Raw genomic sequence first — 18,151 nt, forward strand, 5'->3', positions numbered from 1 at the left:
TCTTATGCAGGCTACTTACTTTTATCAGGTCTAAGCACAGTAAAAATCAGATTTGGCCCCTTGCTAAGGAATCTTTATTGTTTTTTAACTTAGTCCTGTCAAGAACAGTCCTATTTATGCCTTTTTAATTTCACAATTAGAGAAGATAGTAGTAAAACTACAAATAATTCCATGCAAGTCAAAGGTGTAGTTGTTTTACTGAACCCCTAATAAAACATGGGTGGTCTCCAGCACTTGCTGTGGGTCCACATGGATTTCTTCCTTCAGTTGCACAGACTTTGTCTTCACTGTTACACCAGTACCCACCCCTTGGGTTTTCTCCTGGCTGGTGATGGTGGTTCTTACACCAGCTCTGGAAAATCAAACCATTTGAAAAAAAAAAACTCATTCTGCACTCTTCAAACCCAGCTGAATTCTTCTGTCCTCTCCTTTTCACAAGCAATTGAACCAGAACAGGAAACTGCTGAGCCAACAGGGGGGAAAAATATCCCTTTTGTGCTAAGAGTTTGGCTGCTGAGCTCCTTGACTGGCTCACCCTGGGTTTGATAGGTGCCAGAGCCAAGGGTAAGTGTGGGAATGTGGCCAGAGGTGGAGGAATGTGCTTTAGGAGCCCTTTCCTTCAGTTTAACTTTGCTTACATTGAGGAACTGCACCAAGGAGCAACTCTGTCTGTAGCAGTGCTCACTGCAATGGAAAAAATCTGTGTGGATTTTAAAGCCAAGAGGACACAAACATTGTAAGTAAATAGTAAAGCCTTTATTCTCGTTAAGAACAGCATTTTGAAAATAAAACATTTGCCCATGCTTTACAACCTTTGTAGTTTTGTATATTTATGTACAGTCATCATGGTACACATTGATTGTCTTGAAAACCCTTTGAAGATGTACTTAATAAGATACCAGTATGCAACAATCAGCAGGAAAAAGGGTACGTTATAAAACACACGTTAATACATTTAATAAATATATATTATCTATCAAAAGTGAGCTTTAGCTCTCATCACTTAATAAAAAGCACCTGCTTTGTAATCCTGTAAGTTGGTAGAATAATCCAATTGTTTTATTATAAAAGCTACAATGCTCCCTTTTGTATGGCCTTTGGTTAGACCCAAGGCATCGAGCTCAGACAAAGCCAAGCAAGATGCCTGTGTTTAGACTAAAAGCACAAACAGCTAATTCTAAAGTATCTCATGTACCTTGTTTATAGAAGCAGCTGGATGTATTGAGAGTGTTCTTCTGAAGATGCTACATGTTTTCTGGCAAGTGTCAAACACCCTCAACCCATCTGAAAGCTGGACAGGATCTGTAGGACTTTGAACTCTTTTCCTACCATTGATCAAAAGCTGGTCATTTTACATCTTGTTTTGCTAAGAGATGCTTTTGTCAGATGCTTTTTGATTTCATTTTTCGGCATGGAAACACCATAAGCACATAACCATCAAGGGACAACATAGTAGCTTTTATAGTATAAAAGCTAATTATAATCTGGAGAACTGTGAAAGGCTTGTGCTTAGTTACTTATTCATGTTGTTCACAGATGCTCTACATTCTAGAAAACTTTCAAAAAAGGCAAAAGTAAATACTGTAACAAAAATATAAGTTAACATAAAGGTGCCTTTCTTCAATTACAGTTTTATTTTGGGGCATTTTACATCACAGACTAGTGACTTACAAAAAAAAGTTGCTCATTACTAATTGTAAAAAGTTGGGAAATAAAGACCCTCCTAAATCTATTGCCACACTTTCACCACCACACATTAAACCCAATCCTGCTAATTTTTAATTCAGTGAATAGTCCACGTGACTAACCCAGTGAGACTCATCATGTGAACTGCAGTTTGTAAGGTCTGGCCATATCTTTGCATAAGCCCTGAAATCCCAAACAACTTCATCTGAAGCAGGATTGGGAACTCTATTTATCAATTCAGTCACATCTAGAAAAAGAAAGTTTCTTCAGATAGCTATGTCTTGTGTAGTTCTTGTCCAAGGTCTGTAAAATGTGTATTATAATTCATAAGTCTTGGTTGTAGCATGATAAACTCTTTAAAAGAAACCTTTCCTACCATTTATGCCATGGTCATCTTATATGTTTTTATGCTAAGAGTTTTATGAGGGATTTTTTTTTCTAACTGGTTTTGAAAAGCAAAATTCTGCAGGCAAGTGATGGTAATAGTTTTTTTATTGTTCCAAATTATGTGTCTTCTGGGTGGCTATCATTATCTTAAATATTATATTATTTGATCAAAGCTCTGCTCATAACAAGCAAAATGTATTTCTAAGTCACTGGATAGCATGCAATATCCACCCCTACCCTACTTGGTTACTAAGGCCATCTAGTTACATAGAAAATGAAATAAAGGATCCCTAAAACAAGCACATGCTTCCTTTGCCTCGAGGAGGGAGGGCAGGGGGGAGCTGACATACTCCTTCACTCATGCATGACAGAAAAACATTGCTTCTGGAGGAGAAGGGCTTTGAAATAAAACCCCATAAGATGATCATGGCAAGAATGGCAATAGATATTTTTCCATATATATATATACATATATCTGTGTGCAACACTTAGGGGCTGGTCTTGCAGCCTCTGTACCTTGTGTAGACCTACTGCTGTCAATGGGACTACTCGTGGGAGTACAGGTCTGCAGGACTAGGCTCCTAATTCAGTAGAAATGGAGGTACATGAGGAATCAGGAAGACTCTTGAAAAATAAAAAGCTTGTCTTTCTTCTGCAGTATACAACAAGTAACTTCTTTCTGTGAAGCTACTAAGCTATTCAGTTATTTGTACTTTTTTTTTTTTAGTTTGAAAATATATATTTTTATTACAGCATATGCAAAGTTTAATTGTTATATGTTTCCTATGCCTTCAAGTAAAAACAATTAACTTTTAGTATTGAGGAAAGCTAAGATTAACATTGGCCAAACAGTGAGGATACAGTGATGTTTTCAGTGTCCGATATGTATTAAATGTTAAAGAAAGGAATGATTGCTCGAACATAATGAAAAACCATGGCACAACAAATGGGCAATGGGAACCGCTTAAATAACCTGGAGCAAACAAAGATGAAAAGCTCTGAAAACTCTGCCTTATATCAACTCAAGAAGATGGATGGGGAGGGGAGGACTAGGGAAGAAACCACCTTAAATAAACAAAAACAACAACAAACCACCTCCAGCACAGAGATTCTACTCTCTAGGCACTAAAACGCACAACCACATGTCAATGCACGAACAGCTGCGGTCGAGGGGACCAACGGGGCTCGGGGCTCTCGCCCTCCCCGCCCCGGCTCCTGCCCGAGCCCAGCCCCGGCCAAAACATCCCTCCCAGGAACGGCTTCGCCTCTGGGCTCTGCTCACACCCGGCCTGGGGCTGCTGTCACCCACTCCATCCCTCGGGCCGGGGAGAGCTGCCCGGGCCGGAGCCGCGCTTCTCCCTCTGCCCCGAGAAGCTCCACAAGGCGCACGGAACATGCACAGAGCTCCCGAACTGCGCCTCCAGGCCAGCTCCTGAGAGCAGAGCTCCTGAGAGCAGAGCTCCTGAGAGCAGAGCTCCTGAGAGCAGAGCTCCTGAGAGAGCAGAGCTCCTGAGAGAGCAGAGCTCCGGACAGAGCAGAGCTCCTGAGAGAGCGGAGCTCCGGACAGAGCAGAGCTCCGGACAGAGCAGAGCTCCGGACAGAGCAGAGCTCCGGACAGAGCAGAGCTCCGGACAGAGCAGAGCTCCTGAGAGAGCGGAGCTCCGGACAGAGCAGAGCTCCTGAGAGAGCAGAGCTCCTGAGAGAGCAGAGCTCCTGAGAGAGCAGAGCTCCTGAGAGCAGAGCTCCTGAGAGCAGAGCTCCTGAGAGAGCGAAGCTCCGGACAGAGCGCAGCATCAGCCTGCGGAGCCACAGAGACCGAGCTGCCACCGAGGGACCGCGTCTGACTACACACGGTGCTGCGTGACTGCACAGCACAGCCGGGGAGAGAGCGAGCAGGGGACTTCTCATGACGTTGGACATGACAGGAAAGGAGAAAAATGGAAAGAAATCCCGCGTGTTTTCGCACTGTAGTGGCAATCTCTTGTGGCAACATTAAGTTTAGGTGAGAGGAAGGGATTTTGCAAGCAACTGGCAACCACCAAAGCCAGGCTTGCCTGGCACGCAAGTTACAGACAAGAGAATATCTTACACTTCAGAATACAATATCTCCTCTGCCAATTTAAGGTGTGCCTACTTCTGTTTTAAATTAGATTCAGCTTCAGTTTTGTTTCTGCCATTCTCCATTCAATGGTGTTGACATTTAGGCAAAATCCTCTGTAGGATTTAGAAAGATCCTGGATGTTTTGTTGCTTTGTTCTGGTACTGTTACGGACTCCTTCCCTCAAAGACACACTGCCAGGGAACAACATCTGCAACAAGGATTCTTATTCTCTACAGCCTACAGCCTTTCACCAGAGGTGTCGTCCAGTGTAACTTGGCGGAGCAGTTGGTATCTGGAAATAAGGATAATAAACCCATAACTGAGAGATCTAGACTGTTCAAAAATCAGTGTTAGCACACTCCACGTACAGGACAGCTTTCCAGATGGCAGTTCTAGAGCAAAGTGACACAAAGAAACTCATCTTCCACCCAGACAGTGCATTTATCTCTCTGTAAAACCATGACTATATATACACATCAGCTTTGTATCCAACTCAGAATACAGCAAAACAAACAAAAAACCCAAATTCTCAAGCTTCTCATCCTTTAACTGCCTTCTCCCTGAGCTGCACATTCTGGTATCAGAAAACAGGCAGAGATGAATTAAAGCATCAGTAGGATGCAATCCATTACTGACAGCAAAGCCAAGCCTTTTCATTTTACTCAAGTTGACATGTTTCACACAGTCTTACCCATGGAGAAGAATTCTTGTATCTAGTCCCTCTTGCCCACTAAAATCAGCTAAAACTTTACTTAGTTAAAAACAAAACCAGACCTGCAATCTGTTCATTTTAAACTGGTTTTTAGAGGTTGAGTTATGGAATCAGCTCATGATTCAAAAGAAAGAAAACCCAACTCACATGAGTACAAACTGGCTCATGAGTCGATTTCTAAGAAGCATGTAGATATGCATGAAAAATGTGGGGATGAAAATTTTTCAACAGTATGCCTGCTATATGAAATGTTTTAAGTGAAAATTAGACATAATGTGAAAAACATTTGTAAAGTCAGTTTGGCATCGCTAAACCAATCTTACAACAACCAGGCTGCAAAAATACAGGTCTATCAAAGATATGCCAAACCATTGCACGAGGAAGAAAAATTGATGCTATTAACATGAAAATATTCTATATTCCTCTTTTATGAATCCCTTTTCAAAATATGTACAAATCTGTAAGTTACAAAGAATTACATGTATCTTACAAGTAAATGGAATATATGTGAGAGACAACCATTATCTGCAACAATTATTTAAAGTAACATACTGCCTGAAAACATTTGTGTGACTCACACCATCTTGAAAAAAATCAGGTTAGAAATGGTGTCATTAATAGTTATGGTAAATACCTTAACACAAATTTAATTTGAAAGGGCCATTGAATATGTTGTCTTACAAAAAAACTTGGTTCACTGAAGCTGCACTGCAAGTAAACAAATGCAAAACACTTGTTAACTACATATGTTCTAGAGGGAAGGGAAGCATTACATGCATACTTGCTGCCTTAAATTTTCATTTATAGCTTTCCCCCTGCTGGGAATAAGCTAAAGCAGGTTTTTCAATTAGTAATGGTTGTTATATATGGGTGCATTTCAAAGATTTCTTAAATCATCACATTTTGATACTTACAGTCCCACCATTTAGCACAACTGCCATCTCAGTTGGCTGATAAACATTGCTTCTAAAAGGAGCACTGGGCCGGCTGCCCAAACTGCCGTTCCGAAAGCCCGCCGTCCTCAGCGCTGCATTTGGAATAGAGAGATCACTCTTAGAACACAATAAAGCTGTGCAATCACAGAGCCTCTTCCTTCCAGTTCAGTTATTGGCAACTTTGCCACTGATTTTAACTTCCAGGTTGCTTTTGAACAGCTGTTTCCCTTACACGTTGGGAACGGATCTCAGAAGAATCGGATTGACATTAAAGGAATTGTTTGCTAGGGAGAGGGAAAAAGGAACCAAATTGTTGAAGCTTGCTTAATCTCATTTCAGTGGGAGCTCAGTGTCTTTGGTCACCAAACCTGTGATGTATCTTGCACAATGCATTTTGCCAAGTGCTCCCTGTGTTGGTCTGGATACTGTGGGGTTAAGTGAAATGTGCTACATTTTGCTTCCTATCAAACTCAGTGGACAGGGATCCAAAGCCTTGCTCAAGCCAGTAAGCAATGCTCACAACCCCCTGAGCATTACTTCAGCATGACTAGCAAATAAGGATTTTCCAGATGTTTCAGATTATATTTACTCTGAGAAACTAGAAAGATGGAGTAAATATTGCTTTCGGATAGCTTAAACATGGCAAATCACTGCAGCCAAAGAGAAGACACTGAGTGTCCTTTTGGATGTTTATATCAGGAATAAAACAGTCTCCCCATTAATTTTAGTACAAGTTTGGGTTCAAGATGTAAATTCTGAGTGAGATATGCATAATGAGGGATATGCTGCTCTCTCTAAAGCAGGCTGGGGATTGGCACATACAAACTCCCTCTTTAATTTTGAGGGTAAATAATGACCTCAGATGTGGCCAGGGAACAGAGCTTATTTATCACACAAAGGGCAAAACTCATCTGTCAGCTGCTAAACAGTTCAGGCACCTAAGGCAAGAACTTCTCTTAGATTTAATTCAAATTACAATTCTACAGTGTCTGGCTGAAATCATGAATGAGCTGAAGTTTATGAGACTTTCAGCCCAGACTTTAATGAAGCCAGGATTTATCTCCAATGTAGTTTCTCTGTGAAGAAGATTTAAATGGATCCTACTGCCATATGCTGTCCTCTCTCCACTTCTACTCCTCTCTTTGGGAGTTGTGCACCAAGATGAAGATCAGTACTGATTTAGCATGGAAATTTAGAAATTCCACCCTGCAAATGCTCAGCTGTTGACTTCAGATACATATAGACCCTCACTTGCTCTCTATTTGGAAATGACATATTTTTGCAGAACACTGGAAGAAAAAATTATGAAAATGCCTAAACTGGAATGAAGTATTTTCTATTAGATATTTAACCATCTCAAGATCAGTAACATTTTTTTTGCTATTTGACTACTTGTGTGATAAACACACATGATTGCACTGGTATTTGCTATTACACACAGAAACAAAAATCTTTATCATGCACACCATCATTAAAATATTTATACACAATATTTACACAAAACATTCACAGTCATTTCAAAGCTATCTTAAAGAGCCAGTAAATTCAATTTCATATTGCTGAACTTTCTTCCCCTGTTATTGCAAACAGCTACACTTTTTTTGATGTGAGAATCTGTGACAAAGCTTGTAGACAAAATACTTATTTTGGATTTTTTTTCCTCAAACCAGCTTTAACATTTTTTCCTTGTACTTTTTACATTACTATTAAATAAATCCACTTGCATAGAGCATGTATAGGTAAAAAACAAGCAGTACTGAGGATATTTGATATTTGTCAAAGCCTCTTTGTAACACATTTGAAATTTTGTTCACTTTGCTTTTAGGCATTGGCTGCGACTGTGACTGGTAGTACCAGAAGTTATTAAATGAAATTTAAGGATACCAGAGCTGCTTGGGCTTGGGTTTCCTGACAGCTGTTGCAGTCTGCATTTCACATCCAGATTTCTCTTGTTTAAGGCAAATTCTCTCTGCCTACAGAGGTTGCCCTACTAGTGTGCAGTGCACTTCCAGACAGCACTGAGAACTCAGTCCACTGCTCTTTGTCCAGGCTTCTAAATAATATAAGTTTAGAAGGCACACCTAGGAAAATAACTCTTCTAAAGAGATATTTCAACCTATCATATAAATACTGAAATCCCAGATTAGTATGCTGTTTAAATGATGTTTAAGTTAGTGACTTTAAAATAGGTTTGCTTTATTAATGCTTAATGCTGTTCCTGGCATAGAGCAGCTCTGGTGGCAATGCACAACTTGAAGGTACATTTTTGCTAAGAAGGAAGGAATCGAGGAGGACATCTGCTTGTTTGAACCTGAACACTGCTCAGATTGTTAAAATGCTGCTTAAAATCTTTAAAAGGAGCAAAGTTATGAAATTGTTTTATACAAGTATTAGTGGAAGTAACAAGAATTCATGGAAAATATGTTTGTCCAGACATGTTTTCTACTTAAAGCTAACTATTTACTGAAACAAGTATTACAGTCAGGGAACTGTTTTCTGCTTATGTTTTCCAAACTTTACAACCATTAGATCTTCTATTCTTAAACATCATTCTTAAGTATGAAGTAGTTGAAGAAAGTGCCCTTCGATAATTGCTGAACTCTTGATGATGAATTCTCAAACTGAGTCTCATTAAATGGGTGAGAGAACATTCTCTTCATACCTGCAGAGCCAATTGCTCCCAGACCCCAGGTGCTTTGTCACTGACAACCCCAGCACAGGGATCTGACACAGTGCCTTGGTTATTATTGCCTTATTATTAAAGTATTTACTTTTAAGTCTCCACCATGCTACTAAGTTTTGTCTCCAAACCCTACTGTCCCAAGCCAGTCCCTTAAGAACTGCTGCAAAGGAAGATTTAATCTGTTTTGATGTATTAAAAATTCCTACATGCCATGGGAATAGGAATGACTGGCATTTATTATGGTATACATTAACAAGGGCATCAGATAAGGAAATCTATTTTGTATTGTACTGTCATTCAGATAGATTAAAACAGAACATAAATTGCACTAGAATAGACAGTATAATGATTTTGTAGCTATCATACATCTATCCATTTCACAAAAAACTTAATTACTGAATGATTAGATCAAAAAGGAGCTTCCAGTTCTTTTCTAAAAATGCATCCATGAATGGGAATGATACAGAGTGAAAGATCCAAGTTTGTTCTTAGATCTGCCTTAGCCAGAAATAGCTTCACTGAAGCCACTGCAGTTACTTTACTATGAAATTAATTTAATGGGGAATGGAGGACAGTAAAAAAAAAACCACCACAGAAAAAAAAAAAGAGTGGTTTTAACAGTCCATAGTGCAACTGCCTCTTGCTTTGGAACATTAGTAATAACAACCATTCTTTTGTTGTGATTCTTTTATCTAACCATTCTTTCATCATGTGATTTTTTTTGTTTTACCACTGCCCTTATGGTATCTGCTCACAGAACAAACTTCCCTACTAGAAGGAGACTGTTAAAGTTCCTGCTAAAAAACTTAGAGGAAAAATCCCTTCCTGACCCAACACTGTGCCAAACAAAAGTGCTGTTTTCCTCCCTGTCTGCTCAGTACCCAGGGAAACATCAAACCCAGAGGAAATCAAAGACACATAAAGATGAGGAGGAAGGTGAAGTGCCTGGAGCACGTGCCCTAAGCCTTCTTTCAGGGGCTGCCAGAGCAATGTGGCAACTCCTGCCTGGGCTACCAGGCCAGTATTCTTCTCAAATAGAGTGAAAAAAATCAGGGTGACTTTTAACAAAATCCCTTATCCAGATGTGGGGCAGCACCAGACCACAACCCCCCTAAGAGCACCAGGGGCTCCTGCCTCCCCCTGCTGCTCACAGAGGCATCCCTGGCATTTCTGACATGGCTTAAACCCTCAGCAAGGGTTTGGATCTCTGAAGCACCCAGTTGTTGCTGGTCCTTTCAGCAATCACTCAAAAACATTTCCAGTGCAAATTTTAATGATGTGTGATCACACATCGTTCTACAAGAAGAAGGCAAATTACCTCCAAGCCTCTGTGAAAGCTCAGATGTGCAGGCCTTCAGAACAAAGGCTGTCTTTGAACTGTCTGTAAGCCACTTGGCATTTTTCCCCCCACAGGGACACAAAGTAGCACTCAATCCATTTTAATGGAAAGGTAATTAATAATAATTATTTTGTTGCTCAAGTGGCTGAGCAATTTGTAACATAGACCACTTCATTTATTTCTGAGGTTTTGGGAAAATATTTTGTATTAAATGTTGATAACTGCTAACTACAAAAATGTCATTTAAATTATTTAAAGGTTATTTTTTTCCACAATTATTTTTTCATTCTTTTGGTGTTGCCTTTGCATTTGAAATTGTTCAGTTTTTCAAAGAAAAATCAACATGCAGAACACAATTTTAACCTAGGTATTGTCTGCATTTTTTTATTTTTCTCTCTTACTAGATGATATCTTAGTGAAAACTGTAAAAGGGAAGAAGGTGTAGTGTGAAAATTATTGTATTTATCATGACTTTCATTTTCAACACCTGAAAAACATCTCATACAGAGAGTTGTCTTGACACTACAAAAAATATAGTCCTTTATAGGCAATTTTTACCTGCATTATGTTCATCCATTGAAAAGGCTTTATTTTCCATGTAGCTCCTAGGAAGCTGTATGTCTTCCTCAAAAGCGGTCTCACGCATCCTTGGCTGTGAAGTATCAAAATAATTGGGTGTGTTTTCCTGCTGTGATGGAAGGATGGTACAGTGGACCTCTGGGATGGCATGAAAAATAACAAACACCCAGCCACTGGACACCAGTGCAATAGCCAGAGTGGGATCACTCCATTTGTCTCTTCTCTGGAGCTCAGCATTCCCGAAGAGGTACATAGTCATCCAGGCCACCCAAATCAGAATGGAAAAAAATAGGGTTATTATGAGGCATACTCCGTTTTTCTTCCATTTCTTAAACTTCCCACAGAGAGTGAAAAACGAAAATCCCATGGTGAACACCATCAGGAACATGACATAAATGGAAGCCATCACAAAATCCATGGGCTCGTAGCTGCAGGCCAGCTTGTTCTCTCTGACCACGGTCAGGACCAGCCACTCGGTCGCGATGATGACCTGCACCAGCATCAGGCACGTGGCCACCCCGGCCAGGTGCCACCCCGACGGGCTCTTGCCGTGCCGAACGAGCCTGCGAAGTCTCCAGGCCTGGGCTAGCAAGCAGGAGAAGCACAAAGCAAAGATAACTCCCCAGAGAAACCTTCGGGTAGAGCACACCATCTCATCTTCCTGGATGATGAAAGCGAACGTCAGCCCGAACAGTCCCAGAGTCCCGAAGAGAAAGAGGAAGTGCATTCCCAGGGGGCTCTTCTTCTCTTTGTCCTTGATGAAGGGCAGCCTCACCAGCAAGATCAGCATCAGCAGCAGCGTGGTCAGCACACCTGCCCCTGCCACGGCCTCCAGAACGATGCCCCAGATGGCATCCAGGTCACACAGGTACACGTACTGAGGCAGGAGATCCAGCCCGCAGCCTCGGGGGGTGCTGGAGTTCTCTGAAGAGCCATAGCTGATCACCAACAGCAGCAAGAAACCAATGGCTGGGTAGGTTTTCATTTTTCTGTCTGAGACAACAAAGCATTTGTTTAGCTAGAGCTGAGTTTGGAGGATTTGACAGGCACTGAAGCCCAGCTTGTTTCAGGAGCCCATGTTTACAGTTTCTGCACTGGATTTGCAGCTGGCACAGCCTCCCCAGCCCCCTTCACTGCCCTCCCAAAGCTGCTTTTGCCTGTTGTAGTCAGAATGCAAAATGACTCATTGCTCTGTTTGCACAGATTGAAAACAACATTTCCAAACTCTGACCCTGCAAATGGCCTACAACACAGCCCGGAAAAATTATGTACCCTGTTGCAAATATTACATTATCTGCAATACTTGGACACTCACTACCTGTTTAAATGTAATACCCCATTCAAATCAAGGTGTTTAAAGTGTGTTTAAGTTGCATTGGGCCTGATGCAGGTGTAAGCAATATCACAATTAGACTGTCCCACAGCCTTGCTCCTTTCACTGGAACAAAGGCAGAGTCAAAACCACTTTTAAATTATTACTTTTTAAAGGATAAAGTAATCCAAGGAAAATAAACATTTTACATTCTTAAAAAAAAGAAAAATCTTGTTTTCATGCTCGGTCAATAGGCAGTTATCATGTTCAGTTCTTTCATCCTCTTCCAAAGCCCAGATATTAGACTGCATTTGGAAATGGGAATGATAGTCTAGAAAAATCCCATTTTCTGTGACAATGGTGCACACATGCAGTGTCATCAATCAACTAATCAAAAATGAATGCCTCATTGTGCTTCTTGGCCAGCCCAAAGCCATTCAGAGGAAACAAATAACAAAACCCAGAGCATCTCTTTCTTGGATCCAGAGAGTGGACAATGGTAAACACTCCAGGAACACAACACACCCACCTGACCACCAGGACCAAAAGCCTAGACAGATCCCAACTCAGGTTTTGGAAGAACATGAGTTAGGTGCTTTAAAAATACGCATTATGGCATTTGCTTTTATTAAGCAAAGCACATTGTTAAAAAATGTAACCTTTAACTCCCATTTAAAGTCTGCCTCAGCCACAGCCCTGTATGGGCAGCCTGGAGCAAACACTGTGAGGAGCAGATATGAAACCTGACTCTGTTAACCTTCACCAGCAGTTAGAGCTGCAGGTTCCAGCAGGATTTTCCTCACTGATGTGAGGGATGTCTCAGACTCCCGCTGGTACGGCATGAGCATGAGGAAGAAAAGCACCACATAAGCAGGCAGTGATGTGAGTCAAGGTGAGTCACACAGCTCATGGGACAAGTTTGGGGTACAAAGTGAAAAGCAGAGGAACTATCAGGAGCTCTTTTGTAAGCCATACAACAGCCCTAAGTGGTTACCTGTCCAAAGAGGTTTCACAGATTACAACTGCTTTTCATGAAAACTTTAGTGATCGCTGAAAATGATTTAAAGCAGTGGTGCAGTGTTGCATTGAGCACAACCAGTCATAACCAACACAAGAACTATTTACACAGACTGTCTGCAACTGTACTGTGTCTCTTAGAGCTGAGAACTGTGGATGTTCTCGTGCTTTACAGTCCTGCAATGACCAAAGTCAAATCCTGAGGCTCTGAATCTTCAAACCAGCGTTTCCCTGTGTCAGACCAATGGCCATTTCCAGCCTCCACCAGGAGACAGATGATGAAGCTTATGATGCTTGCTATCAGGGGCACCAAGGCTGCAAACATGCCAAAATAAACCCTATGGGCTTCACCCACACAGGGTACAAAATGTCCTATTACAAACCTTCATCTCAGAAGTGGAAGCTGTGACAAATGATGTGATGTGGGCTTGGACACACAGGAAATGGGTAATGGGTGATCTCTGCCAGCCCACAGATATTAATCTTTGCACTATTAGAAGGGCTGCAATTTTCTGCTGAGGACAAATGACTTGTTTTTACTACTTATCTGTTATTTACTTTTTGCTGGATTGGTAGAATATACACTTGTTTATATCTGATTTGTGTAACAGGTTCTTCAATGACTCTGTTGCAACCCATGTTAAGAACACTGACTTTACAGACAGAAAACTAATCATCAGTGAAATATATTCGTTTTTGTATTGAATATAAGCTCAATAAATCTCCTTGCTTCTAGTACATAATTAACTAGAAGAAAACATTCCAAAGATAGTTCTCCAATTCCTTTTATGCACACTCAATTCGTACTGCAACTGGTGAATTTCCTCTTTAGAGTGTTTGAAACATCCTAAAAAGTGTGAAATGGTCAGTGCCTGCTGACACAAAAGGGGGAAATCCACTGGGATCTACCAAGGCAATGCTCCAAACCAGTGGTACCATTTCAAGAAGTAGGAAGTCATGTGGGAAATTATTCAAAATTCATTCTAAATGTCACCAAACTGGAAACAATAAACATCCCTACAGTGAGGGTCATGTTAATTTTCCACTATGCCATCACTTACAAATTATGGTAAGCATGGACTAAATTGCTTCAATACTAGCTTTGTTTATTAGCTACTCTCCAAAGACCTGGGGGGCAATTAATTAAGTGCAAGTATCCCCAGTTCCAAGATGTTTTCTGGTTACTTCATTCATGTCATGTAACCCTCATGTGATTGAGCTATTCTAGGACAGTCTGTTTCCATGGAGATTGTGCTGCATGGGTAAGCAGTCATATTGTCAGGCCATCATTTGTTTCCTCTTCCTATTTGGAAGTGTTTGGGAGGGGGAAGGGAGGGTTAATGAATCTGAGTATTTCCCCCTCCATGAAGAAGAGGCTGGTTTTGGAAAGGGGGTATTAAGCTGTGACAAAATATATTCAGAATTCAAAATAGGTATTCTAAAATATGGAGGTGTTCAACTCGAGGAATTTTCCCAAGTTACTTTGTGCTTTTGGGAAGCTGATGGGACATAATCAGTGGTCCTCTTCGAAAGGTCCCAGACAGCCACAGTACTGACCAAGAAAATCTCTAGGACTGCTGACAGCTACTCCTGGTGTGAAATAATTCCCTACCCAATATCAGTGAGTCTCACTAAACACTAGATCCTGCCCAGAGCAAAGCTGGCAAGAAGGGCTTGAAGTCTCCAAAGGAAGAATCTTTTCCTCCTAACTGCTATCAACAGAGCAGTTTGTTTCTAACCTGTTTACTATCAATTTCTGCCTAACGGGGTAAAAACAGGCATTATTAATAACCTAGCCCCTGAGACAGTACAAGCCAAAAACAAAAAAAAAAAGTCCTCTTTCTATAAGAGAAAATCCTCTTGCTGATACTCAGCACTGAACACAGACAATTACAATAACACGGGAAAACATTGAATTACAACACACAAGTTTGGCAAGTGAATGCCACAACTTCAGCTAAAACTACAGCTTCAATCATTTTAAGGGAAAACTGTGAAGTTGATTTGGTTTTTTTCCCAGAAAAGCTGTTTTTGCAAAAACCAGATATACATCATTATGGGGGTTTTATTAAAATAGCATCTTCCTCAAGCCTGTGCAGTGGGTAGGATGGCAGAGTTCTGAGCCTCTTGAGATTTTATAGTAAAATTTTACTGCACCTTCTTGCTGGTTGTTACTTAAATCAGTGACTGTAGAGGAAGAGTATTTTTACATCTTTATGTCAAGATTAGCTCTCACTAAAGTTATGCAACCTCACAGTAGTAACAATAGCGCTCTATTCGGCTGGCACTGCCCTCCAACTCCAGTGACACAGGAGTGCCACAGAGACATTCCAGCACAGATACAGCCAGAGGCACTGATACATCCCCTGCGTACTGGAATGAGCTGTTCACAGGGAACAAAAGCAACTTGAGATTTCCCCCCCCCCCACATTCCTCTCCAAAATTTTATTTCGGTAAAGCCATTAAGGCAACGTACCTGAAACCAGAGCAATCAGGAACACTTACAATCAATATTCTAATCAATAAGCCTTACACATTTTAGGCAAAAACAGTGAACAATTAGCAGGATAGCTAATATTTCAATCCAGTACTCAATTTTTGGCTCAAAATCTGCTCTCAATGACAGCTGTAATAACCCTACTGTTTTCTACAGAGTGAGGTCCCTTCATTACATTATCTGGCATAGAGTCACTACAGAAATTGCAGGCACAAAGCTGCCCCAGCGGGTACAAACTACAATTACAAGCAACTAAGCAGAAAGAGAAAATCTCACAGTTGTCATCAAAAAGTTGTCACGGTTAAAAATCAATGAGGCTTTCTGTAGCTAAAGTCTTCTGACCAAAGCTTGCAAAGGGATCAAAAAGACACAGTTGTATGCTGCTACAGAATATATATACAGAATAAATGTGTAATCATGCAAAGAGTTAAGGTTAGGCTATTCATGGTTAGATCCATTATCTGCTCCTGTACCAGGAGTTCAAATGTTAGTCAGCTGACACAGGGAGATGCATTCAATGGCAGAGAAGAAACACAATCTAGTAAATATAAGCAATAGCAGCACAAATAGTAACCACACAGGCAGAAGACTGGTTCACTGTGCAATTTGCAAAAGAAAACCACCCCCGCCACGAATGTTGTGGAGAGACGCGAGTGAGTGAGGAATTAATCACAACACAGGATCTCTGCCAGCTGCTTTTGATCAGAACTGAAGAATGAGCTCCAGGACTGATAACAGAGCAGCAACAGCCAAGTTGAGATCAGACTACTCAAGAGACGTGTGTATTTCCAGAATAATAATTAATAGTGCAATTGTGCTTTGCAGGCAAAAATACAGCAGTGATTTTGACAGCCCCTGCATCAGATACACATCATGCTCTGCTACAGCCTCGCAGTTCCAGAAGGCAAGCCCCCACTCCAAAAAGGACATGTACAAAAAGTCTTGCTTTCATTTAAAAATACTTTTTGATGCTGAATACACTATGAAATAATCTTTCTAATTTTCTAGGAGCTGAATTCCTTTTGGTCAGAAGCTGTGTATCACATGTGCCTAGGTACTTCTGACCACAGTGCCTGGCGTTGAATTCACAACCGACAGCAATCAATTACAGTAATCAACGTTTTTGTTTTCTTTGCTAATTCTCAGACTGTTTCTATTCATGACAGAGCCTTCTAGCAGATGGCTATATCTGTCACCGGATTTCTCCTGATGTAGCGAGACAACACCTCAACCCCGATATTCCCTGCTGGTAAGCAGCAAGGGGATCCCCGTTAAACAGCCACTCGGTACTAGCGCTGATCACCAAGCTGGGTGTTTGGGTTCAGCACGCAGGAAATCCTGTTAGCCTTGGGATAAACATTAAGGGCAGGTGTAAACAAAGGGTTCACATAAGTGCCAAATCCTCTCTCCGCGTGGCTTTGCGGAGAGGTAACACAGAGACAGGGCTTCAATTAACTAGAGGGAAAACTGCAGCGCACCCGTACCCAGCCGGAGCTCCCGCCAGCCCCGGGACCGGACAGCGGCGGCCAGGGGCCAACAAAAAGCTCTTCTCCCCCGGCCTCATCCCTGTCACTGCCCTTGAGCCCCGCTGGGGAATGCGATGCCGGGCTTGGCTGAAACCAGCCCGCGTACGAGCGCGGTGCGAGGCCAGGCGGCCCCTCCGTGCGGCCGGTGCGCGGCTGCCTCCGCTCCGGGCTCGCCTTAATCCGCCCGCAGCGTCCTCCTCCCGGACGATACCTATCCCGCTTCAACCTCCGCTCTTTTGTCCCTTCGCTCATTTCTCCGGTTTCTTTTTTCCGTCTCTTTCTCCCGCGCCTGTCTCCGTTCCCCTTCCCCATCTTCTCCGAACTCCACTGCCCTCCCCCTCGCAAGCCTTCCGCCCCGCACCCCGCAGCGCAGCCCCCTGCTCCGAGCCTCCCCCCACCCGTCCTGCCCTATATCCCATCTAATCCCCCCAGGATTCCTATATCCAGCCTGCTGTTTGCTGGCGGCCACCGAGCTAATTCTGCGGGCAGCGCAGGGCGCAGAGCCGGCTGAGCGACTCCGCTACGTCCCCTGGCCCGCAGCCCTACCCCGGGCGTACCCCCGGAGCCGATCCGGGGCCGGTCCGGGGCCGCTGTCTCCCCGCCCGCCGCGCCGCCGCCGGCTCACCCGCTGTCTGCTGCAGCCGAGAGCGGTGGGGCAGCTCTGTCCGCCAGCCCTCCGCAAGTCACATCCCGGCTCCGGCGGCGCGGCGGCTCCGCGGCGGGGAGCGAACGCAGCGCCGACCGCCCCCGCGGCGGCTCATGGAGCGCCCGGCCCCGGTGCGCGCCGAGCGGAGCGGAGCGGTGTCCGCCGGGCTCTGCGCCCGCCGCTCCGCCGCGCCACGGCCCCGCGGCCAGCCCCCTCCCACCGCCCCGCCCCGCTCGGGCACGGCCCGGCTCCGCACGGCTCGGCCCGGCCCGGCCCGGCGGGGCAGGGGCACCCCGGAGACACGGACGGACGGGGCGCTCTGGCCGCGTGGAGCTGCACGGCTCCCAGGGGAGGGGGCACGGTGAGGGCTCGGGCGGGCGCACACACGCACACACACACACACACACACACACACACAGAGACTGCTCACTCTCTCACACACACACACACAGAGCTCACTCTCTCTCTCTCACACACACACACACACAGAGCTCACTCTCTCTCTCTCACACACACACACGCACACACACACACACTGCTCACTCTCTCTCTCTCTCTCACACACACACACACACACACTGCTCACTCTCACACACTCACACACACACACACTGCTCACTCTCACACGCACACACATCGCTCACGCTTTCACCCCCACACGCTACCACATCCTCCCATCCCACACTCCCGCTCCGCAGCCCGGCACCCAGCGCTGCCTGTGCAGCCGGGCA

The 18,151-nt window shown here is 43.4% G+C and overlaps 1 protein-coding gene across 2 annotated transcripts; it reads right to left on the reverse strand.

The window, feature by feature from the left end:
* Window positions 1–734: 734 nt before the first annotated feature.
* On the reverse strand, window positions 735–17,571 carry GPRC5B (G protein-coupled receptor class C group 5 member B). Of its 2 annotated transcripts, none has more exons than XM_059862126.1 (4): window positions 17,400–17,571; window positions 10,402–11,411; window positions 5,801–5,913; window positions 735–4,466 (listed from the first exon to the last, which is right to left on the reverse strand). In XM_059862126.1, the coding sequence occupies exons 2-4, from the start codon at window positions 11,405–11,407 to the stop codon at window positions 4,422–4,424; spliced, it is 1,164 nt and encodes a 387-aa protein (XP_059718109.1). In that variant the 5' UTR covers window positions 11,408–11,411; window positions 17,400–17,571; the 3' UTR covers window positions 735–4,421. The 2 variants fall into 2 exon arrangements, with proteins under 2 accessions (XP_059718109.1, XP_059718108.1); XM_059862125.1 differs by having other exon boundaries at window positions 10,402–11,415.
* Window positions 17,572–18,151: the final 580 nt, after the last annotated feature.

The sequence above is a fragment of the Haemorhous mexicanus genome, chromosome 17, assembly GCF_027477595.1.
Source record: "Haemorhous mexicanus isolate bHaeMex1 chromosome 17, bHaeMex1.pri, whole genome shotgun sequence".
NCBI lineage: Eukaryota > Metazoa > Chordata > Aves > Passeriformes > Fringillidae > Haemorhous > Haemorhous mexicanus.